Source organism: Podarcis gaigeae, assembly GCF_964106915.1.
Source record: "Podarcis gaigeae genome assembly, chromosome: 17".
NCBI classification, from domain to species: Eukaryota; Metazoa; Chordata; class Lepidosauria; order Squamata; family Lacertidae; genus Podarcis; species Podarcis gaigeae.
In genome coordinates, this window is record NC_139694.1 from 22,215,953 (window position 1) to 22,240,501 (window position 24,549).

General features: G+C 41.9%; 1 protein-coding gene across 2 annotated transcripts in view; it reads right to left on the reverse strand.

Annotated features, from left to right (window-relative positions):
* Positions 1 to 24,549, reverse strand: part of JAK2 (Janus kinase 2) — an 83,469-nt gene that overhangs the window by 26,226 nt on the left and 32,694 nt on the right. For both annotated transcript variants that reach the window (XM_083718490.1, XM_083718491.1), the window contains 9 exons: positions 21,403 to 21,651; positions 11,024 to 11,147; positions 8,402 to 8,519; positions 7,925 to 8,070; positions 7,032 to 7,353; positions 5,528 to 5,647; positions 4,002 to 4,159; positions 2,362 to 2,473; positions 836 to 1,022 (listed from right to left, as the gene is read on the reverse strand). In XM_083718490.1, coding sequence (XP_083574616.1) covers positions 836 to 1,022; positions 2,362 to 2,473; positions 4,002 to 4,159; positions 5,528 to 5,647; positions 7,032 to 7,353; positions 7,925 to 8,070; positions 8,402 to 8,519; positions 11,024 to 11,147; positions 21,403 to 21,625 — 1,510 coding nt within the window. In that variant the 5' untranslated portion in view covers positions 21,626 to 21,651. The remainder of the gene's footprint in view (positions 1 to 835; positions 1,023 to 2,361; positions 2,474 to 4,001; positions 4,160 to 5,527; positions 5,648 to 7,031; positions 7,354 to 7,924; positions 8,071 to 8,401; positions 8,520 to 11,023; positions 11,148 to 21,402; positions 21,652 to 24,549) is intronic.

Consider the following 24,549-nt stretch of genomic DNA (forward strand, 5'->3'; position numbering starts at 1 on the left):
AAACCCTCCAGCTACAAGCAGAATCCTATACTTGGCAAGAGGGCAGCTTCCCACATCTGTAGTTTGTTTTGCAGCCTGCTTTCTTTCCCCTTTCCTCAAACCCACGTCAGTCACCGCAGTTCCTTCATGGCAGAAAAGGCCCTCTGCAGAATGCTACAAAAGGGGATCGAGGGAAGACTGTGGCCATGCTGAACCACAGCAGAGAGGGATCTCAGTGCTGGTTGTGACTTCTGCACGGTTACGAGAGCCTGAGCTGCACCTGAATTTGGCCTCAGAGCCAGGTGTGGCTCTGAAACACCTAGCCCTCAGCCCTATGAGTATCTGTACTTCTACAGTACCTTAGCTATCAGGCCATTTATTAAAACCAACCAGATTACAGAATGAATGAATGAAATTAATAAATGGCCTAAAAGAAAAGGAAGTGTCTAAGTCACCACCACCATGGGTGACAAATCCCTGTTGCTTTCATTACTCATGCCACGTTTTGGAGCTTGAGTGTGTATTAGTTATTGCGTCAAGTAGATTCTATATTGTATATGACACCATCCATCATAGAAATATATAATATACTGAATGCTATCTATAGTCCACATAGATAAAATAGATTAATCAAGCCACTCTATTAAACTGAGACCCTGCTTTCAAAAAGTCTGACTCCAGTTCTCTGACTTTATTGTTTTCATTGCAGAGTTTTGTGTTTTTCTCATTTCAAACCCCCTCCCCCCGGTGCAATGTATTCATGTTTTTGCAAGTCACTCCAGGCATATAACAGAAAAGCAAGGTCTAAAACCAAAAACATTAACACCACCGCTTAAGGGAGTTGTGAATCATTTACCTTTTGGCTTTGGAGGGCAACATCTGGTAAACTGAAAAATTATACTGTCTGACCGGACAGTTTCTGTCCGATAACAGTTCAAGAGATCCATGAGGTTTGAAAAACTTCTTCTAGTTCCAGTGAGATTATATTCGCCATTCTCATTTTTTGTGATCAAGCAATGCTTATAGTCCGTGGTACTGTCCCGCTGAAGATTAAGAAACGGTAAGAAAGATGTTGTTTTAAAACCGCTCTTTTGTTTATAATATTTAATTTAAATTAGGAATCATACCTTTGTAGACAAAATGGCGCCATCCATGCATGAGAAGGAGGTACCAGCCTAGCAGGCTCAGAGAAACCCCCAAAACTTATAGAACAATAATAAAAACTTCAGTGACACATCCAGCGGATTCATGTGGGAGTTTATTCTGCATTCCTGATGTTCACCTAACTATTAATTTCTGCATTATATTTGAGCCTTTACCTGACAAAAAAGCCACTTCCAGAAATATAGCAGATTATAGCACAAGTTTAGCGCTAATTTCTGTGTTATTTACGAATGTGGTTTTTTTCCTGGAAGCAAACATAACAGAAACAAGTACTAAATTTGAGCTACGTTTCCAGAAGGGGCCTTTACATTGTGTGAAAACTCAAATATAACACGGAATTTAACAGAATCAGAAATCAACAGAATCTGATTATCCTGGAAGATGACATGGTTTGCTGGCACTGTGAACAGAAGCATGTTTTGTTGCAGGTTCCACCTGTATCTGTCAATATTTTAACATCACACACTGCATGTCATTTGATGAAGAGCAGAAAACCTGTCCTTTGATGGTTAAAGCAAGGATATAAAACCCCAACCTTATCAGATGCTTTTATCAGACTCTTGAGGCCTTGAAGAATATGCTAAGGTTCCCTAATATAGTCTGGCAAATTTCCCCCCTTTTTTTTAAACTAATTTTTAACTAAAGAAGCTGATCATCTTCCAAGGAATAATTAGGAATTGCATTTTGAATACAGCACTTTCATTTGTAGTTAAAACTAACTATGTTATATTAAGCAACTGCACAGATATAAGCAAATAAATCTTTTTTTTAAGAGAAGCTAGTGCAAGTACGTAGAAAGCCCATACTCATATGAAAATAGCATCAATCTCTTGTTACTTGTAGCACAAATGATGCCTCGTTACCTGCTGATTGTGCAGAAATGCTAATATTAATACAGGTTTATTTTTAAGTCACAAATAGAAGATATGACTAAATTCTAACAGTTAAATTACCATTACTCGGTGCCTGAATGAACATGTCAGAAGAAAAGGAAAGTTTTATTTCTTCACTTTTTCCTGATCTTTGCAGACTGACATGGGTATGTGCACTGTTCACAAAGCACAGAGATTACCGAGAACTGGAGGTGGCTGAGCTTTTAAAAAAATATTCAAAAGCACAGTGGTTTAACAGGTAACACTTATAATCCAAGTTACTCTGAATCCTCTCTTTCTTGTTCACAGCCAAAGTTAACAGCATATTCTGCTCCTCTTCACTAACCTGCACTGCAAAGGTAAGAAAGTATTTCCTGAACTCCTTTGGACTGCAACGAAGAACGTAATAGCCCGTCTGATTGCCAGCTTTCTTCAGTTTATTGATTGCGAAGTCCATGCTATTTTGGAAAAACGAGAGGGAAGGAGCACAAGTGTTAAGAGCAAGCTTTTAAAAGCTAGCAACCTTTGAGCTATGCAGAACATCTAGAGATTATCATATTTCTATCCCCGGTAAAAGTCTGTGACCATCCACTTACAACTCTCTACATGTTACAACATCTGGGCACTTCTGGCAAACTCCTTTGGCAGAGCGAAAGGGAAACGGACTTACTATGAATTTCTGAAGTGCTGCTAGAGAACAGTCTCCCCTCTGAGTACCCTGTTGCTCAGTCCTTGCTCCTGCCAACCTAGCAGTTCGAAAGCATGTCAAAATGCAAGTAGATAAATAGGTACCACTCTGGTGGGAAGGTAAACGGTGTTTCCGTGCACTGCTCTGGTTCGCCAGAAGCGGCTTGGTCATGCTGGCCACATGACCCAGAAGCTGTACGCCGGCTCCCTTGGCCAATAAAGCGAGATGAGCGCCGCAACCCCAGAGTCGGCCACGACTGGACCTAATGGTCAGGGGTCCCTTTACCTTTACCCATGAGCAATCTTCAGATGCTTCCTATAGCTGTATTTCTTCCCAAACCAGAGTGGAGAATAATAAAAGAATTGAAAGGACAGAAAGTAGAGCTCAAAAAAGACAGTCTGCAACTCTTGCCCAACCTGGAGGTGGGGACAATCCGTTGCCTTCCACTAGCAAGGAGGTGTTTTCTACCCCTCTGGTTAACAGGCTGAGAAATCCCTATGACGGACTTTTAACTGAAGCGCGCAGAGACACTTAGCTCTTCAGAACCAGGCAATACTACACAACAGCACAAAAACAACCCTCACAGCCGGAAATATTTCTTTTTCCTCAAGCCTACGGAGAAGTTCACAAGAAGAGAACACTTAGCCCAAAAGCAATTTCCTTTGCTAGCAATGTTCTGTGCTCAATTCCAGATATTGATATCTGAATTGCCTTTTCTTCCTCCACAATTTCAAATTCTATTTCTGCCAGATCCTGCAGTGAACCTATTAAGAAGTTCTCTGTCTATGACCGCATATACCATCACCATGGTTATGGCTGGGAGACCTTAAAACTCACTCTTCTCTATTCACTGCATGACACATTCGGAACTGAACTGAGAATGAAAGAAAAAACATCTGAAAACTTTGCATTAAGTGTTGTGGCTGAATAAACATGAATTCATTACAAAAGGAAACCCTACATGTTTTTATCAAGGTTTCACAGTATTTCCAGGGGGAGAGAGAGAGGTAGGGAAAATATATTATTGTGTATTTAAAAAAACCCAATGGCAAGTACATTTTTAAAGTGTTCCTGGATGAAGGTGTGTACACCCAGCCACTTCCTGCTGTGCCAAAATGAGAATCACGAGCCAAATAATGCACGTATCCAGCTGCACATCTGCACATACCTAAAAGATTTGGCATTAATTATCCTTGATGAACCAGGCAATTGCCTCCCAAGCAAAGTGGAGCATCTCTTTTCTTTCAGGGTTAAAGGAAAAAAACCCTTTTCAATGTCTTATAAAACATGCCACTTACGAAATTGGCCCATGACAGTTGCTCTGAATATTCTCAATGATGGAAGGGGGTGCTACTTCTTTACAAAGGAAATGATGGGCATCTGCGGTTAATCTGTAATATCCATCAATCAATGCCACGAAAGAAAGAGCCTCTCTTAGTGAATGAAATTCAGCTTCCTGCAAAGGCAAGGGAGAAAGATAGTAAGATATTTATTATTTTTCTGGTAACACTAATCGCATGCATATGCTTCCGATGGTTGATCATTTTGTTGCGTTACTCATGAACGCTGAAATGAATAATCCATTCATTTCCATGACGAGGATTATGAATGGTTTGGTGAATACATTAAGCCATGGGTAGGCAACCTAAGGCCAGGGGGCCGGATCAGGCCCAATCGCCTTCTAAATCCGGCCCGCAGGCGGTCTGGGAATCAGTATGTTTTTACATGAGTAGAATGTGTGCTTTTATTTAAAATGCATCTCTGGGTTATTTGTGGGGCATAGGAATTCGTTCATATTTTCCCCCCAAAATATAGTTTGCAAGCTCTATCACGCCATGAGTGTGTGCAGAAGCGGCACTCTAGTTGCGGACTTTTCAGGGTGCGAACGGCACCCCGGAACGGATCAAGTCCATAACTAGAGGTACCACTGTATATCATTAGACTATTGTATTTTAATATTCTGTTGGAAGCCACCCACAGTGGCTGGGGAAATCCAGCCAGATGGGCGGGGTATAATTAATAAGTTGTTGTTGTTGTTGTTACGGTATTATATTGCCCAAGTATTGCCCAGCCCTACAACCTAAGGGGGATTAAAAAAACAAACAAACCACACACATTAGATTTTTAGTAAGGTTTGTCTAACAAATAATGTCTTGCACCCATGTTTCAAAATTGTGTAAATGTGCCATCGTGTGAGGAAAGACAGACAGCCATGGGTCTCAGGCTAGATAGAACTGAATAGGACTCCACTACCTCCTTATGTGCAGATATTTCAGGAGAATGTTTCTAAGCCGCATGCTCTGCCACAGCCTTTTACCATGGGCAGAAAACAGGGACTGTGCTAAGCAGAGATACCGTGTTCAAATATATGTACGATCTCCATGTGGAATCATTGCCTTCTCTGTGCCGGGAAGGAGACTGGATTCAGCATGTGAGTTTGAGACGCACTCCCAATCTCAGCGGATGGAGAAGGAGCATCCAAGCTATTATTTGTTGCACATGTGTGTATTTACATCGTTCTTCTGTGGTTAATGACTACGGCTAGGAATCTCAAATGAATGGGAGATAAACTCATTGAAGTTTAATTGTTCCCTGTGCAAAATGCATGAGGAAAGGAAAGGCTTACGGTGTGGCCGCCTCAAAACTGTGTGTTTTTAAGAACACACAAATTGCTTTTGCTACGTTCTACGAAAGTCACAGTCTAACTTACTTGCCTAATTGCAGATATGCAGATATGCAAACAAGGCAGGGCATCAAAAGCCAATTTGTTTAGACAAGTAATGCACAGAAATGTAAGGTAATCAAAAGAGAAAGCCACTCTTACCAAATTCTTGCTGTCTTGCTTGTGAATGGTTACAATTCTATTCTCTCCAGAACCTTCCTGGCTTGCTTGCTTAATACTGACATCGATAATGTCGGGAAAATCGCAATAGGTCTGTATTTCCTGCGAAAAGATGTTGCTTTATTAGGAAACGGGTTATTTGTAAGTGTTTTAGACAAGCTTCCAGCCATCAACTGAAACAGAGCAATTGTAACATTATTCTCAATAGCCTGATTCTGAAGTAATAAGAAACATCCTTTCCTGCCAGAAAAACAAGTCTGAGCCTGGTGTTTGCCCATTACTTCTCTACTCCTCTTTCACAATATTTATCAATGGCAGCTGAATTCTTGGTTTTTACATCTTTACCACAAGCTGCAAGCCTCTGAATCAGCCAGACATTCAAGGGAAGAGTTTCCCAAGGGGAAAATCCCTCTCTATGGACTGACGTTCAGAATAAACTGATGAAAGGCTAACCTTGACAACTGCACAGACTGAAGAAACAGAACAGGATTGGGGTCTTATTTCTAAGAAGGCTACCATCTGCGTGCACAGACAGCATTACTCAAGTTGCTTATCTCTGTTTAGATAAGAATCACCATATGCTTTAAGTGATGCTGCCACCACTAACAGATGAAATTTAAATTACAGAGAAATTAAAATAGCAATACTCAAGCAGCAAAATCCAAAACACTCAAGAGAAAATCCCCCCTTTGCTTAACCCAACCTACAGTCTATAAAGTGTCTAGAAAGGAAATATTTTATCAATTGAGTTAATTGTGTACCACCATGCATTAAAAATAATAATGATCTGTTAACGTATTATCTTCCTATAACACCACTGGGGAACAGAAAATGACAATCTTCATTTCTCAGACACATCTACTGCTAATTCAAATTATTTCCATGACAGTAAGGCTAGTAATCTTAAAAGACTTGGGTGAAATCCCATTCAACGCTAGGAACAAATAAAAACCAATAGGAACTAGAGTCTGCATTGATACTAAGGATTGGGACCCTGCATTGCCCAAGCCACAGAACAGAACTGGGTGCGCACTAAAAACCCACAGAAGCTTAAACCAGCCTCCCACTCCTCCCTCACCATTTATATTCTGCGTACCTTTTCCTGCAAAGTACTTGCCACAATACTTTCAACTGACTGCACAATGCTAATTTCTACTTGGCCAGTAAGCATTCTATTGATAGAACCAAATCATTGTGCTTCCAGTGGTATTCTCGAAGCTTTCATAGTAAACAAAATACAGAAGTACAGTCGTACCTTGGAAGTCAAACGGAATCTGTTCTGGAACGTTCGGAAACCAAAGCGCAGCTTTTGATTGGCTGCAGGAAGCTCCTGCAGCCAATCGGGAGCCCTGCTGGACATTCGGCTTCCAAAAATAGTTCACAAACCGCAACAGTCACTTCCAGGTTTGCGGCATTTGGGAGCCAAAGCGTTCGGGAACTAAGCTGTTCGCAAACCAAGGTATGACTGTATGTTATAAGAGATTACCTGTTCTGCCAGTGTCTCACTATCCTTATGTTTCCCTCTTGAGCATTGAATTCCACCATTTCCAGATATAACAATGGTTGCAAAACTTTCTTCACCCGAAGGCTCTCTGCCGGGTTCCTTCACTTCAAACACTTCTGAATAAAAGGCAGACTGGAGGGTCTCCAAATTTATGAGATATTTCAGTTTCAAGTTTCTGGCGGTTGCTTTGCACTGGCCAAACTGCTGGATGAATCTGCGGAATCTGTATCTTATCCTCTTTCGTGTCAGAATGTGATAATCCTGGATTTTTTCCCTGATGCACTTTGGCAAAAACATCTTGTAGCTGTGAACACAAAGACAACCAAGTGTGTGGCAAAATATTGAAGAGTAGCTCAAAGGGGGCTGGTGATATTCTTCTACAGAAGGTGCAAGAGCAACTATCAGGTAAATCCTAAATCCTAAAATCTTTTAACTTATGAGCAAGTGGGACAGAAAACCAGGAGGCGAATTCCACTGGCAATGTAAGGGTTTGCATCCTCAAACTTTCTCTCTGCAACGACCAGAACTAGGAACCACAGGCTGTATAAAAGAGGAATGTCACATCTGGTGAAATGGAACAGGCCGCAACTTGCTCAGATCTGCAAATGCCTTATCCAAGTTCAAACTCTTGCTTTGCTGTGAAGTTGACTGGATCACCTTGGGCCAGGCACTTATCTCTCAGGCTAATCTTAAAATGGGGAGAGTCATGAACTGGAAACAAGTTCTTTGGAAAAAGGGGTAAGGCAACAGGCAATAAAAATAATAATGGTTTGGATCCTTATTTCCACTTTGTGCTTTCCTGCCTCCACCTCCCCTTTTACTCCTCCCTTCCCCATTTGCACAGCTGCAGAAGAAGACATCGCAAAGAGAGTTACCTCATAGAATTGTAGATGCCTAGTGGAGTTTGGTCCTTTTCTTTGGCCATCCTCATCATATCAAGAACAGCCATGCCAAGACATTCTTCTTGTGTTTCATGAGTGACAGGCATCTTCACCCACCCATGGACAAAGTCTTCCCGCCACTGGAGGCAAAAAAACAAAGGCACAGAAATTCTGATGAATTTGGCCTACTGCTCTTTTCATTTATTTTCATCACAGCTTGAGTTGTCTTCTGTTGAATCAACTCGGAACTTAATTTGAACAAAAAAATCAGCTCAGATCTCAAAGGGAAATCAACACCTTGGTGCTGCTCTCAAGGCTGTTGTATTTTTATTTCACAGGATAATTGCATATAATTATTATTATTCCCGTGAAATTATCCATATGTGGATGAAGACATTCATTTCCAGCAGTAAAAACACGGAGAAGAGCCAAATACATCCATACCCAAATAATACGTTGTCAAAACTTTACCTGAGCAAACAAATAAGACATGACAATGTCATCAAGGACAGGACTCTCTGCACCTCGGGAAACACCGTACCGAAATGCCCGTACATTGCTGTTACAATACCAGTGTGGGAAATAAAACCTGTTAAGAAGCAAAGACATATTATCAGTGCTTTTGCAGCCAAGACCACACATGTTAGAAACATGTTTTTAATGAAATTCAGGCTGCTTAAAGGGCAAGGGCTTTGAATACTTTCACACAAGTTCATATTGCCACTAAATTATTCCAGCTTGAAATGAGCCATCTCCACTGGAGTTGGCATTTAGTCAAGAAATAACCAAACATCAAAACTCATAGCCAATTTACTGGTCAAATACCACCACTCATTCCCCCCACCACCCCACCTCTTATGTTTCTATCTCAACTTTCTTCCATCATGAAACCCAGAGTGATGTACAACTGCCCACTGAGACACTGACCAGACCCAGAACTACTTAGCTTTAGTAAAGCAGTGGCCTTTAGATAGTAGTGAATGGGTGGCACTGCTTCCCTGGCTTCCTTCCAGCCAAGTTGCTCCTGAATACCAGGATGGAGAGTGGGAGAGGCAAGGCAGCAGTGGTGCAAACGCATTGGCAGAGGCAATCTGGTGCTCCTCCTGGCATGTTTGCACCACACTGAGTTCTCTGCCTCCTCCGTCCCCCTCTTTATTCTGGAATGCCTCAGATATACTATTGTGGTCTGACTCTGAAGGAGGGAGGTCACAAAAGGAGCACAACTCCCTGGCATTGTCTGCAACTGCCTCTGGGGCTTACATGTGTGTGACGCATTCATGCCTTACAACTGCTACTAAATAATTTTGCTAATTTTTAAAGCCTTGTCTTCTAGAATTTGCAAAGTACTATGTCAGATCACAGAGAGGCAAATACAGCTGGTTCTATGAAAGTCTGGATCCCTGGGCACTTGTGGCCTGTGCTACTGTGATGAGTAAAATTTGGACCTGCTCCTATGTCATAAGCCATGGCTTCCTGTTTGGGGATACTTGTAGTTCCAACACATTGTCAGAGCAGGCGAGCACAGAAAGTAGGGCTGGTTTTCAACATTGTGATATATCAGCAGCTAAATATCTCAATCTATGGATATATCGTGATGCCTGAAATGTATCTCGGCTGCTTCTTCTTCCCCACCTTAAGCAGCTGAGATACATCACCCAGCCCAACAGTTGAGTGAGCCCCCATACTACTCTCGCTTGTGTGACCCGGGGGGGGGGGGGGAGAGAGAGCAGCTTCTTCAAAGGCACACGCAGGGGGAAGACAGAGCCCGAGAAGGTGCTCACCTGCCTGCCTCCACCTTTACCCAATTGGCTGGGCTGCCACTTTCCTCCCTGTCAGTCGCTCCAGGAGTGACCAAGCAGGATGAAGTGGCAGCCCACCTGCCCAGGTGAAACTGGAGGCATAGCTTGCAGGCAAGCATCTTCTCAGGCTCCTGTCTACCTGCCTGCCTGCCTATGCCTTTGCTGCCTCAGGGCAATTTGAGCTGGCAATACATTGCGAATGTATCAAGTCTGAAACTGGTATCACGGTTTGAATGTCATACACCGGTTTCAGACAATTTATCAAAATATCGCTCAGCGATATTGCTTTAGCAGACTCAGGAATCAAAGGTTTTGTGTCTCTTTTGTGGTAAATGTATACTTGTGCATTATGCAATCTCCATTTTAGGAAGCATGGCTTGGTTGGGAGAGGAGAAGCTCTTCTGAGACAATTGTCAGGCATGGTACACACGCTTCTGAACAAAGCCTTTATCTATGTATTTTATGGACTCTGGCAAGCTTCCCGAAACTCCTACCCTCAACACGATGACATAAAGGAACAGGCTGTTTGGTCTCCCCAGAAACATTATGGCAAAATGGTTTAAAAATCTCCTTTATGTTTGTGATGCAAGTCACACTGTGGTACATTGAACCTTAAGATGGGGGCTACTCAATGGGAATTTTTCTAGACTACAGAAGTACACACACTGATCCGCAGATGTTTTACATTCTGGAAATATATGCAAAATGGTTATATGACTAGAGCAATGGGAATGCCTTGGTTGCTAGGACACAGTTGAAATGCAGCCATTGTTCAGACACAACTGCTTATTTAAACAAAATGCTGCAACCTCATACATGCATACCTGGAAGTAAACACCCACATCTACATGCTTAGAATTGTACAGTAATTGCAATACAATCCATTTATAAGTAGAAGAAGAGAACATTCCACTGCAATTATTTTTTATAAATGGGCCCATCAAATAAATTAAATAGCTCTGGGTTTAAATAAAATAGATAATCAAGTTTACTCCAAGGAGGAGCAAAAGTAGTCATCAGGTGATTCCGTCAGCTTTCAGGAGTCTGCCCCTGCCTCCATGTGCATTTGCTATAACCTCCATAAAACAACACATGGAATAAACCTGACTGTAAAATGTATGGACAAAGTGTGTTATTCTTATTACAAACCCCTCTGATAATTAAATGGAAATTTAAAAAGTCGTAGGAAATTAATAAATTATTTCAACCTACATTATAGTCCTTTAGTTTAAAAGAAATCGGATTAAACAAAAACCATTTTGATTTAAACAAAAACAAGCTAAGATATTATAACCTTATCCGGTAGAGAACAGTGAGACTGGTTGATCCCTCTACTTGGAAGGTGTGGTTTGGGGGATACCAACATCTGTCTGTCTGATTCATTAGTGCAAACATGTTATGGTACACCGGCAAGATACCTAAGGAAAAGAAAAGACGACGATGTTTTATTTGCAAGATCTTTTTCCTGCGTTGAAAAGGTGCTGCTAAGCAGTGTTGTACTTGTCACGCCCGCAAGGTTTTAATACTTTCTTTGGGATTTTAGGTATGAAGAGGTTGCCATGGGAAAGCTTTTGAAAAGAAAACATTCAGATCACACTGAATTTGGTTCGGCTAAAGCAACGGATAATGCCAATACAATAAATAGTTATAACATTGCAGAAAGAGGACTGAGATAGGCCTGTTCATCCCTTAATGTGGTACCCGTTCCAAGACGTGCTTCAGTAAACAGAACATCTGCTTCTGGAATACTTTTAACAGCTCCAACACCCAACTAGAACAATTCTTTGTTTGCTTGTTTTGGTTTCTTTAAGGTATTTTATACCACTATTCGGATGAATCTCGCGTAGAGGTTTACAAAAGGTTATTTATATCCTGTTTTTCTTTTTTCTTTTTTGATATTTTATTTATTTATTTATTTATTTATTTATACATACTTTTGAAGTTTATACATTTCACTAGTTTTATACATCTCACTAATTTTACATTCATTTTGACATTTCAAAATTTGACTTCCACTCCCCTCTTTCTGCGGTTCCTTAAATTTGTTTTTAATATCTTCTGCACATCCAAATTAACTTAATTTGCACATTTATTCATCTTCTTTAAATATATATATATCCTCTTTTTTCAGTATACAATCCTACCAAGGCAGGATCTTTACAAGAGGCATTAAAATAAGTTCTAAAAAACCACAGCAAACAATAGCATTTCCCAAACTTGGATCTCCAGCTGGTTTGTTTTTTTACTACAACGCCCATCATCCCTGACCACTGGTCCTGATAGCTAGTGACGATGGGCGTTGTAGTCCAAAACAAGCTGGAGATCCAAGTTTGGAGAAACCTTGCATACAGCTCTATCAACATACAGCCCAGTTCACAGTTTTCCTCACCTGGTTACAGTCATGTGCATTGTGGAAAGGAGGTTGTGAGTGCACACGGGAAGAGCAAAGTGTGAACTAGCCCCATGACAAAGCAAGACCAGCCAAATCAGGCAATGGTGCTCAGTGAGGAGAAAGGTTGCTTTTAAGCACCAGTGCTCTGCGGACCGGCTCAGGCAACATGATGAGAGACAACAGCACTTTTGTGTAACTTCTGTCTCCTTGTGTTTTGAAAACTATGGCTCTAGATGGATTAATATATACAAGGTTTAAGACATAGCTAAGGAAAGATACACAACAGAAGATGGGAGAATGTTACCGTGAGAACTCTGCTTGACCTTGTCTGGGGCAAGAGCAGCTCTTCTTAGGCTAGAAAGCCCCAGATTTCCACCAAAGCAAAGCGAAACATTCAACAGCTTCTGTTTGTATAGAACCAGTCTTCACATATTGCAGCAATCACTTGCTAAGCAAAAGGTGACTCATTTGTGAGTCACTTTGGACATCAATCTGGCAGAACAGCATTCAACCATAACTAGAGGGAGATGAAGCTTTAATGAAGCACCTCTCTCGGTGCCAACGGAATGGCAGAATGAGCCAACATTTGTTTGGACTGGTTTGGCAGCTGGTGGTTTCAAATATATGGAAAGTCCCAGCTTTAAAGCAACATGAGATTGGTTAGCTTAACAGCTTTCCATTTGAAACAAAAAGCTTATTTGCCTTCTATAAAAGCACCCGAGAACAATGGCCAAGGAACAATTCAGCCTAAACCAGCAATTCATATTTATTAGTTGCAGGAATATGTTGAAATTTAATGTTGTAATAAGCAAGCTGGACTCTTTTCAAACCTGATGAAGAAATAATGATTAAGGATGAACGTTTGATGTAATTTCCCGTCATTTCTACAAAGCAGCCCACAGCTATTTGTATAGAAGAGTGTAAAATACAGATATTTGGGGCTATGGATTGCGTGGGAAAGGCTGGTGTCACACCAGGGATTTTCCATAACCAACACAAAAAGGTGCATTTATCCTTTCCTTATACACCTTTGTTGCACTCCCATGAACTCCAGCCGTTCCGCAGTCATTTCAAAACGTAAGTAGATAATGAATAATCATAAAAACTAATGCACTAAGGCTAAAAGCACCAGAATGGAAGGGAACTAATGCAATACTCTGATCCTCACTGTTTGTCCCAGCCCCTACACTTCTACCATGACATACGGGCGGCGCTGTGATCTAAACCATTGAGCCTCTTGGGCTTGCCAATCAGAAGGTTGGTGGTTCGATTCCCCGCGATGGGGTGAGCTCCTGTTGCTCTGTCCCAGCTTCTGCCAACCTAGCAGTTTGAAAGCACACCAGTGCAAGTAAATAAATAGGTACCAATGTGGTGGGAAGGTAAACGGCGTTTCTGTGCACTCTGGTTCCTGTCACGGTGTTCCGTTGTGCCAGAAGCGGTTTAGTCCTGCTGGCCACATGACCCAGAAAGCTGTCTGTGGACAAACGCCAGCTCTCTCGGCCTGAAAGCGAGATGAGCGCCACAACCCCACAGTCACCTTTGACTGGACTTCACAGTCCAGGGGTCCTTTGCCTTTTTTAAACCTAACTTTTTGGATGCTGGGTGACAATCTAGTTTTCAACACTGTGATATATCAGCAGCTAAATGCTGCCATGTACTGATATATCACAATGTCTGAAATTGCCCAGGCATTCCCCATAAGGCTCCTGCATGCACGAGCCAGACAGGTCTGGGGACTTGCCCAGGTCACAAAGTTGAACGAGCCCCCATACCATTCTGGCTCCCATGAGCAGCAGCTATATGGGGACAAGGGCGGGCAGCCTCCTGCTGGCCCCTGAGCCTGCTGACCCTTCAGAGGAGCAGTCTAAACAAACTGGCCCCCACTTCAGTTTGCAGGAGGCAGAGGGGGCTTGATCAGCTGAGAAACGGGCTTTCGTAAACTGTCCACCTCACAGCTGATCAAGGCAACTGGTTTCAGACAATTAATCGTAATATCGCCCAGCTCTACTCTGCATTGCCTCCTAAAACAACCTGACTTTTTTTTTTGAAGGGCTACCGTTATGCATGCTGGAAGGGCATTGTTTATTAAACTGCAGCATCATTTGCTAAATAGTCTACCTAATCTCGATTAAAACTAGATTTCCTTGCATAAGAAGGTGAGCGATAGGGAGCACGGCACTCTTACTTTGCAGAGATTTCAAGAGGAACCAAATGTGTCTGTAACTTGAGCTTTCTGTGAACAAGAACAAAAACCACTTAAAAAAAAGAGCACAGGTTTAGGTGATTTGCCATTTTGGCAGCAGGTGTTAACCCAGATAGAAAGGTTAGCGATAGAAAAGCAAGATTTTCCAGCTCTGGCAATTACTGTGGAAAACTGTAAGTGAAACTTTCTGGCTGTGGGAAAAGATGGCAAGAATGCTAGAGGTCACAGACACATCTTAATCCCCTGTCTGACTCGGCTGTCATCCCAGATGGATAATCTTAGCACCAGAATGCATTTCTGCTCTGGGGACTGATAGTCAAATCTAAGCCCTTCTGCAAAAGTGCAGTACAGATTTTGGGCTGGTTGTTTACATACACACACATTGCATACTGTTGAAAACTGGGTGTTATTAGTATTGCAAGCATTTTTAAAAATAACCATTTTTATTAAATCTTCCAAATTATTACGTAACTCCAATCATGTGTATCATTTTTTTGGTTGCACATTTTCTTCTTGACTTCCTGTGCCTCCTTTCACTATTATTTTTCTCTCTTAGTGGCTGAATTAAAACACATCTACAGTCGTACCTTGGTTCTCGAATGGAATCCGTTCGGGAAGTTCGTTCGACTTCCGAAAATGTTTGAAAACCAAGGCACAGCTTCCAATTGGCTGCAGGAGCTTCCTGCACTCAATCAGAAGCTGTGGAAGCCTTGTCAGATGTTCGGCTTCCAAAAACTGTTCGCAAACCGGAACACTCACTTCCAGGTTTGCGGCGTTCGGGAGCCAAAACGTTTGAGTGGCAAGGCATTCGAGAACCAAGGTACAACTGTATATATTTATTTCCTAAGCTTCCAAAGTCCATTCTTTACATTGTTCTGTTGCTCCCATCTTAAATCCTGCACATGATTTCACATATGAATGATAGTTTGATAGGATATAAGAATGATAGTTCGATAGGCATTTCAACCGTTTTGTAACAAGGCTTTTGTGTCTTTGCATGACAAGCAGAAAGGAAATGAGTGTGGCTTTCCTCACTAGGAAGGAAAATACTGAATTTACAGTTCCATCCATAAATACTTCTTTCCAATATTGCTGTCATTTCACAGGCTGGGTTGTTACTTACAGTAGCTTAACAAGTTCTAAATAAATTTCAGTGCAGTGGTGATGCTGCTCTTGTCACAGAGCCAAAACATAGGGGAAGATAGACTGATCATATTTATTATTACACTGATGAAGGCTTTCCAGGCTTTCCAGAGAGACTACTAGGGCTGGGCAATATACCAATATATTCTCCAAAACCAGTTTGAATAATAATTTTATTATTTATACCCCACCCATCTGGCTGGGTTTCCCCAGCCACTCTTGAAGTCCATATTGAGGTATTGGCTTCGTAATTTCTGACCTGCCAATATATCGTGAATCATGGTGTGTGTGTGTGTGTGTGTGTGTGTGTGTGTGTGTTCTACTCAAAAATCACAATGTGAGAAAAAACTGTGAAGCCAGCCAAGGTTTCTCTTGATTCCTGCAGCCCCTGTTAACTCTCCCAGCTCAGCTCTCCCCTGCCTCTTGCAAGGGGCAGTGAATCACCAGAGCAGGCACTGGCAAAAAACACAATGGGGGGAAAACTGTGAAACCAGCTAACGCTTCCACATAAAGGTAAAGGGACCCCTGACCATTAGGTCCAGTCATGGCTGACTCTGGGGTTGCAGCGCTCATCTCGCTTTACTGACCGAGGGAGCCGGCGTACAGCTTCCGGGTCATGTGGCCAGCATGACTAAGCCACTTCTGGCGAACCAGAGCAGTGCATGGAAACACCGTTTACCTTCCCACCAGAGCGGTACCTATTTATTTACTTGCACTCTGACATGCTTTCGAACTGCTAGGTGGGCAGGTGCTGGGACCAAGCAACGGGAGCTCACCCTGTTGCAGGGATTCAAACCGCCGACCTTCTGATCGGCAAGTCCTAGGCTCTGTGGTTTAACCCACAGCGCCACCCGCGTCCCTGATAATGCTTCCACATCCTTATTTCATACATTGTGATCTACTGGTATATTGCAATGTTTAGCTGCTGGTATATCATGATGTTGAAAACCAAATATCGTCAAGCCCCATGTGTTCACCTCTTTCATCCTTATTTCAGCCATCATGAGATATTGATATATATTGCAATGTTTAGCTGGCGATATATAGCAACGTTGAAAACCAAATATTGCCCAGCCCAATATTGCCTATTGGGCCTCAGTCACTCCCCTGCCTCCAATAGTATTGATTTTCTTCTTGTTATTAGGATTCCTACTGCATTTATATCTCACCTTTCCCCAAAGGAGCTCAAGGTGACAAACTTGGTTCTCCTCCAATTCAATTTTATCATCACAACAGCCCTGTGAGCCAGGTTAAGCTGAGAGACTGCAACTGGTCCAAGATCACTCAAGATGCTTCATGGTTGAGTAGGGATTTGAACCCTGGTCATCCCGGTCCATCACTCTTAACCACTAAACAACACTGGCATATTCTTTTTATGCTATCCATTCAGTTCAGCTAGGGAGAACACTTGCTGCTGAGGTATTTGAATAATTTAAGTTGCTTTCAGTTGTACATTTATGTAACTGAACTAATTTATTTCCAGTACTGCATATTCCAGAATAAGAGACTCACGCATGTATGCAAGTGTAATAAATAGCTTTATACCAGGACTGAAGAAAGCTTCTACTTTGGTTGAGAGGTCCTGGGCATATTTATCTTGGGCATATTTAACTTGCAAGTGGTTCTTTTTCGCAGTTGGAACGCTCTAGCTGAGCTCAATGGAGGGGACAGCAATGCAGAACCCGTACTTTATGTACAGAGACAGACAAAAGCCTCCTTGTATTTCAAGCCAACATGTCGGTATGCTGAAGAGCGTTTCAGATCCTTGCTTGTGCCTGTGCGAAATTTCACGGCTAGCGAGGGCAGTAAACTGAGATTGGGTTTGTCCCTGTTTGCAAAATAATGAGGGCTTTAGAATTTATCTCCTAAGTAACCATGCCTCCTTCTGTACTTAGTAGTTCAACATAAATCATGGTAGTTCTGCTATCCTCGTGTGTTGGCATCTAAGCCGCTGAAGAACAGTTCCTGTAACACCCATTAAAGGTCAATCAATCAATCATTCTCAAACCTTTATTGGCATATAGACAACATTCCCAAAGGTTCAGTACAAGAAAACCACTCATCTAACAATTACAGTACTGTTGTATAACATTCATGGATCCTCACTGCTTGTTGCAGAAACCTGGCTACTATCGCTATCCTATGCCCGTCATGGGTCAACATTAGGAAGGCTACTTTACATTCATCTAAATGCTACTCCCTGCTAATAACCAACTGATTAATGAACTTAAGATGGAATTCTCTGATATGAGAGGCAGTGCAAAAGAACATGCACAATGGATTCTATACAACTCTGTCCATAGGGACATAGTGTCTCTCTGCAAGTGGTGTTTTCTGGAATCTCCCCTGTAGTATTGTCGATGGCAGCACATTCAGTCTCGCTAGTGTGTATACCCTGCATTGATTCGGTTTGGCCAGGTGGTAGAAGTAAGTCGTCATTGGCAGTCCACACTGCAGCATCCCCAAACCTGCGCAGACACTATCCTGATTTGGCTACTAATTTCTTGACATTCGTTGTCTAACCATCTGCGTTTAATTGTCTCAAAAGTGTTTGATAATCTTATTTATATAAGACGCAGGGTACACGAAAAGTACCTACCAACGTGCCAATCTACCACGTTTGGATTTTGCAGCCAACCCCGGTTTCCTTCAACCTATGGATTGCTCAAACCCATCCTGTACTGCCACTCACTTCTTAGTGATAAAAGTAGAAGGCCCTCCATTAGCACATTGCCTTTGATGGTAAGGAACCACATTTGCAGATTGCGGGGTGGGGAGGAACGGACTGTGGTTTTCTGCCATGACTGTATGTTGTGTGATATAATAAATTAGGCAGAGGATTTGGGGAGGAGCAGAATACTGGCCTATTTCAATCATCATCATCCCAAGAAATCCCTGTTACAGGGATAAGGGCCAGAGAAAGTAACCAATAGCTGAAGGGCCATGACTCTGTAGCACAGCAAGCTTTGCCTGCAGAAGGTCCCAGGTTCAATCCTGTGCATCTCCAGATAGACCAGGGAATGTCACCTGGTGTGAAACATTGGAGAGCAGCTGCCAGTTGGTAGAGAGAATGTGAGCTAGATGGACCAACAGACTCATGTCTGTTGGCCCATCTAGCATCCTACAGCATCATGTCTGTTGGCCCATCTAGCATCCAAACAGCATCCTACATTCTTTGAAATCTGTTTAAACAAAGTCCCTGGATCTTGAATGGTGAGGAACTTTGCTTGAGACCACAGAGATCTGGATTCCATGGAATGGACTGAGTTAGGAAAACTACTTATTATTAGCCAAACCTCTGGTACCCAGGCACAGTTCTGTCTCTTGCATTCGGTCTCTTGCATTTTACTTCCTAGATCAGCGGTTCTCAACCTGTGGGTCCCCAGATATTGTTAGACTACAACTCCCATCATCCCTGAGCTCTGGCCTTGCTAGCTAGGGGTGATGGGAGTTGTAGTCCAACAACATCTGGGGACCCACAGGTTGAGAAAGGCTGTCCTAGATTTATATGCTGAAGGCCACCCTGAGAGAAGGGAGAGGGGATTGGAATTCTGAATGCAGAATTATTCAGCAGAAGCAGAACCTCTGGACCAAGGAAGGGAGAAAATGAAAAGCCACTTGTTCATATGCTAGCCTACTGTCTAAACAACACACTCCTGAAGAGCCACCTCCTCCCAAACACAGGATAAAGGCTAGGACTGCAAGGAAGAACAAACACTTAAATAAATAAGTATTCCATGACTCTAATGCATGGAAACGCAGAAAGAGACCGAGCCACATAAGATGCAAAGCAAAGCTTAATCCAACAGTTCCAGACAAACAGCTCACATGGAGAGCCATAGTCTGATGGATGGTTCTATACCACACCCCAGAAAGGTGCAACACTTCGCACAGAGAGAGAAGTGGACAAATAACATCCTTCACAGAAGCACTGACAGAACAACAGAGTCCTAAGTTCATACTTGGAGGTACTAAGAAAATAAAGTCAGTAATAGCAAGGAATAGATAAGGAAACTCTTTGCAAGCATGAATATTCATAGACCAGCAGCATGACCAAAGGCCAAACAAAGCTTCCTTAACCATGGTTTGGCATGTGCCCCATAACCTGCTTAAGACCACTTATTGATCTAAAGGAAAAAAGATCATCAATGATCTACTGGATGCTAAGAATTCAGATTACAAACAGAACTGCACAACTTTTTTTTTGCAGTGCTCGCATTCCTTGTCTTCCAAAAGTAAAAAAGCAGAGCATTGTTTTGAATCAGTGTAACTTGGTGGGTTAAATAAAACCTTCGTGAACAAGTATAGATTGGAGATGGTGAAAAAGAAGGAATAAAGTGTTCCATAGTACATTCTCCTGACGCATCTTTTGACTCCAAGATGGAACTTTGATTTCCCTTAGGTTACATAAAGGCTCTATAAGGGCATCTGAAGGTATCTGGGGTGGGCAGAACAGACATGTTGTCCATTATGTACATTTTAAAGACACAATCTGATCTTGGCAACCTTAAATCATTTCCTGTGGCACCTTTCCCATTCTCCAGGATGACAGAACTTCTGAGACTACACGAAAAAGCCCCCCTACTACCCCAGGACACAACACATATGGCTTTGCAATTACCTTCCTAGTAATTTTTAAAATTGAACACTCCGGCTTAAGCACTAACTACAGTATTTACTTTAATAATAGACATTCTTGGTAAAGATAAAAAAGGAACAGCCCATGCAGGAGTTGTCACCAGAAAGTATACACCAGCAGATAATGTTATGCTATTAATCGAATTCCAACAGTTAGCAATAGACAATCTTAGATGACACTAGCAGCTTAAAAATATGGAACCAAACTGTTCTCTAATTCCACAAAACAGACTGATTTCTTTTAATGACATTAATGACACTAAGATTTCTGTTACACCGAACAGTTTTCCTTCCCAAGTCTTCCCAAGAAAAATGTGCAGCCTCTGGGCTCTGGTCACATTTTCTCTTAAATGCATGGATGCAAATTCTTAATCGGATGTTTGAAATCCTAAAATTGCCAGAGGAGCGAGAAGGACCGGTGACTATCACCTACACCATCAAGATATCATCCAAGCTTTGGGTCTCTTTTGAAAGCACCTTTTTACCATTTGGTTCAGCAAGAGCTTCCTTCGTCTAGTCAGAGAATATCAGGGGCAGCTTGAGTGAAGAGGAACCTACGGTTTCAAAAGACAACCGCAGCTTCCGAGACGAACAGGAAGGTGTGAGCACCAGCCGCAGGTTCCGTTCTTTTTCTCACACCAACAAAAGCCTTGTTTAGGTGAAATGTTAAGCTATGGTTGAGCATTATGTGAACGCGCCAGCATTAGAAGGAGACCATATTAACTAACTTCAGGTTTGAGCTATGTCCAAACTGGACAAGCCAGTTAGTCTTAACTATACTTTATTTAGAGCTATGTTTCATGAAGCTGGCTTGTTTCAATAGTAGTTAAGAGTGAGTACAGTTTAGTGTTCTGACAATTCTAAACAGCAGTTAATGGGGGGAAGCAGAGAGGGGACCCCAAGACTCATTCGCATGACACTAAACCATGGGTGAACCTCCAGGCTGTGGGTCAAACTTGAGGATGTCAGATGTGGGTAAGGGTGGGGCTGCAAAGGAATAATCTGGAACTTAAACGACCGTTCCTGTGCTGGAGCAAGCACACTCCCATCAAACCACTTCTCTCTCCCAGAACTGCTGTCTGAAGCCTCAGCTGTCAAGGCTTCGAGGTGCAATACACAGCTGTTCCAACAGCCCCTGGGACACTCCTTCAAACATTTGATTGCAAAGCACCGAAGGAACATTGCTGGGGCTGTCTGAGCCACAAAGTGCCATTCTGATCTGCGTTTTCTTGCCAAATCCCAGAAAAGTGAGGCCGAAACAGTTCCGTCGGTCAGAAAACAGGGTGTGTGATCTTACCACAGGCTTTACAAGCAGCAACACAGATCTCTTCTGCAACGTACTCTCCTGCTGGAAACTGTAGATAATCGCCGTCCATCTTTCCTTGGGAATGATACAAGTAAACGCGAAGCAGAGGCTCTGTGTGCGTGGAAACAGCCGCATTCCCAAGGACGCCACCATTCTGGTGAAGAGTAGATGAGGCCGGGCCTTCCATTTCTGTCACCGTAAGGCAAGCCATCATGACATTTTAAGGTTCACAGCTTTGGCCTGAAAGAAATGCACAAAGGAAAAAAATGTCAGTTACATTTTTAAAGAAGATATAGAGTACGCTGCATTGATTTGGAATGACAGTGAAGATTTGGGGGTTCTCCCCCGCCCCAGCCTTTCTCTACAACAAGCTCCAAAACTCCTTCTCTCCCCCCCCCCCGGAAGTTTCATCCTCACAACAACCCTGTGAGGTAGGTTAGGAGGAGAAATGGGGACTAGCACAAGGCTTTCTGCCCCCCGGTTGAGCAGCACGCTGGGGCCAGCTGTATTGGCCACAGCCTGCAAGGCACTGGGATGAAAGCACCTCAGCTCCCACAATGAGAGCTGCGGCAGTTTCACCCAGAATATCGCCATGATGTTTGGCTGGCGATACACTGCAATGTTGAAAACCTGACATCACTCACTTGTTTTCAAAAATTCAAGAATTCTGCAAGCAAACCGAGAGCACCGTTGAAGGGCATTGCTTAATACCATCCATTCAAATCCTGAAGTGGCTTTCTGAAACCACTTAGTGGAAACAGTGCCTTCTTTTAGAAACTGTTCTAGAACTCTCATCCCACAATGCTGTGGAAGCAACTTCTGAAAGTCATGGTGGAGAAATGGTAAAACAAATCAAGACAGACCACTGCTGTTTGCTGAAGAGGTGCAGGCTCTGGTCATGCCAACTTGCGGAAAGTTAAGGGAATTCTTATTCTCCACTTCCTGAACTAGCTCGTTCTACTTAACAAAATTTCCACATTCAGAAGTTTCATTTCTGCATTAAAAAGGTAGCCCAGACAAAAATAGCACCCAGGTTTAGATCCTCTTTGGCTTAACTTCCTCAAATTAGACAACTCTATTGCAAAAAAAAACACACACACACATACCCCGAAAAACCCCCAAAGAACTTTTACAAAACCATTGAAATGTGTTTCTGTATTCTTTATTACTACATACCATACTAAGCTATGCTTTCTGTTGTTTTCAAAGCTGGCAAAATCCTGATTATTTAGTTGTCATTATTATTATTATTATTATTATTATTATTATTATCATCATCATCATTATCATTATCATTATCATCATCATCACTGTTATTTAATCCTGGGACCAAGGAAACATTTCCCCTTTGATATCACCTTTTCTTATTTCCCTCAGAAAGCACAGAGAAATGATTTGTAGTTTCATCTCCATAAAACTTCCAAATTCATCTTTCAACAAGAATCTTAATCCTCAAGACGTTAGTTGCGCAAACGTAAAAAAAGAAAAAAGAAAAACCCGCAAAAAACGGTTAAAAGCAGATCCTCAGAAAAAGGACATTCAATTAAAGTTCTATAACTTGATAAGTGGGTTAAACTAAGATTGCAATGGTGCTCTAGCATTATCTTACATTTTTGTAATTCTTTTGGAGAGTCTGTATACCATCCCAAAGGTCAACACATTTCCCTGACTGCTCTTTCTTGAAATCTGGAGATATTTTGTATGTCTAATGGGATAAATCTGTAGGATTCAAAATAAGTGAAACTATCAAAGGGAAATTTAATCCAAACAATTCGAGTAGGGATTTCTGGCAGTCTCACTTTGTCATTTGAACAAAGACCTCCTTCCTTATAAACTACAGAAGCAAGTAGGAAAGGATTAGGCTCCTGCCTTTGTGTTCTTTAAAAAAGTAAATAAGCCGCGTTAAAAACCAGTGTACATCCTTCATTAACTGATATGATACATATATATATATTGTACTCAAATCTTCCCTTCAATCAGTATTTGAGTTCTCAAAAGAATGGTTAAGCAACTAAACTACATCTCAATAGTCGGATACTGAGCAATCTGCCAAAGTTTGAGGCATTTGCAACGTAAACTTCAGGAGTTCTATGAAGCTGTGAAATGGAGTAGCATTTTGGTGCTTATAACAGCACGATGATTTAGTGAGCTCACTACAATATTGCCTAAACTATATTTAACGAGGGGGGGGGGGGTTAGTTCAGTATTTAAGCGGCAGAAACACTGCAAGCACGGAGGTGGGGGCAGAACAACATTCACCAATGTTCCCAAGCATCTCATACTGCCTCAGAATATGGTTCCACTCAGCTATCAGAACTGATGGCAGGGCTTACGTAGGCACAGCAGGGACTGAGTTGTGTGTGCGTGGAAGAAGAAGAAGAAGAAGAAGAAGAAGAAGAAGAAGAAGAAGAAGAAGAAGAAGAAGAAGAAGAAGAAGAAGAAGACTGCCACAAGAAACTAAATAAAAACCAGAGTCATCCTATTGTAGGACAAGACCTGCCAGTAAAAGTAAAGAACTTATTTATGCATGCTACAACAGTGGCAAGAGTTTTGTTAGGACAATGATGGAAGAACGAGGAAATCCCAACGAAATAACTGTGGCAAGCAAAATTGATGAGCTGTGCGGAATTGGCCAAACTGACATATAAGCTGCATGAAAAGGACAATGGTGACTTCAAGGAAGAATGGGAGCTTTTTACAAACTAGCTAAAAAGACAACAAAATGAATTGGACTCTGTGGCAGGTTTTGAATAAACATTCACAAATTTATTAGCTGAACGAAAGTAAAGATACGTATAATTTTACAACATGCAGAAAACAATATATGTAAAGAAATTAGGGAGGGGAGCTGAGGGAAGTTCTTGGTGAGGTGGAGAGGGAGGGTTGAGGGGGGAAAAGGGGAAAGAATAATGTAATTGATTAAGAGGATTGACAAATTGTTATGTGAAAATTGGTTAATAAAAATATTTTAAAACAAAACAAAACCAGTTATCCTTAAAAAGAACTACTACTTCAGACATAGTCAAAATATCCCTTCCCCTACCTTTCCTTTAAATGGTGGTGAAAATAAATTGCCCAAAGAACTGAAGATTTATTTTTTTTTTAACTTCACTGGTCAGTAAATTATTGCATATTTTG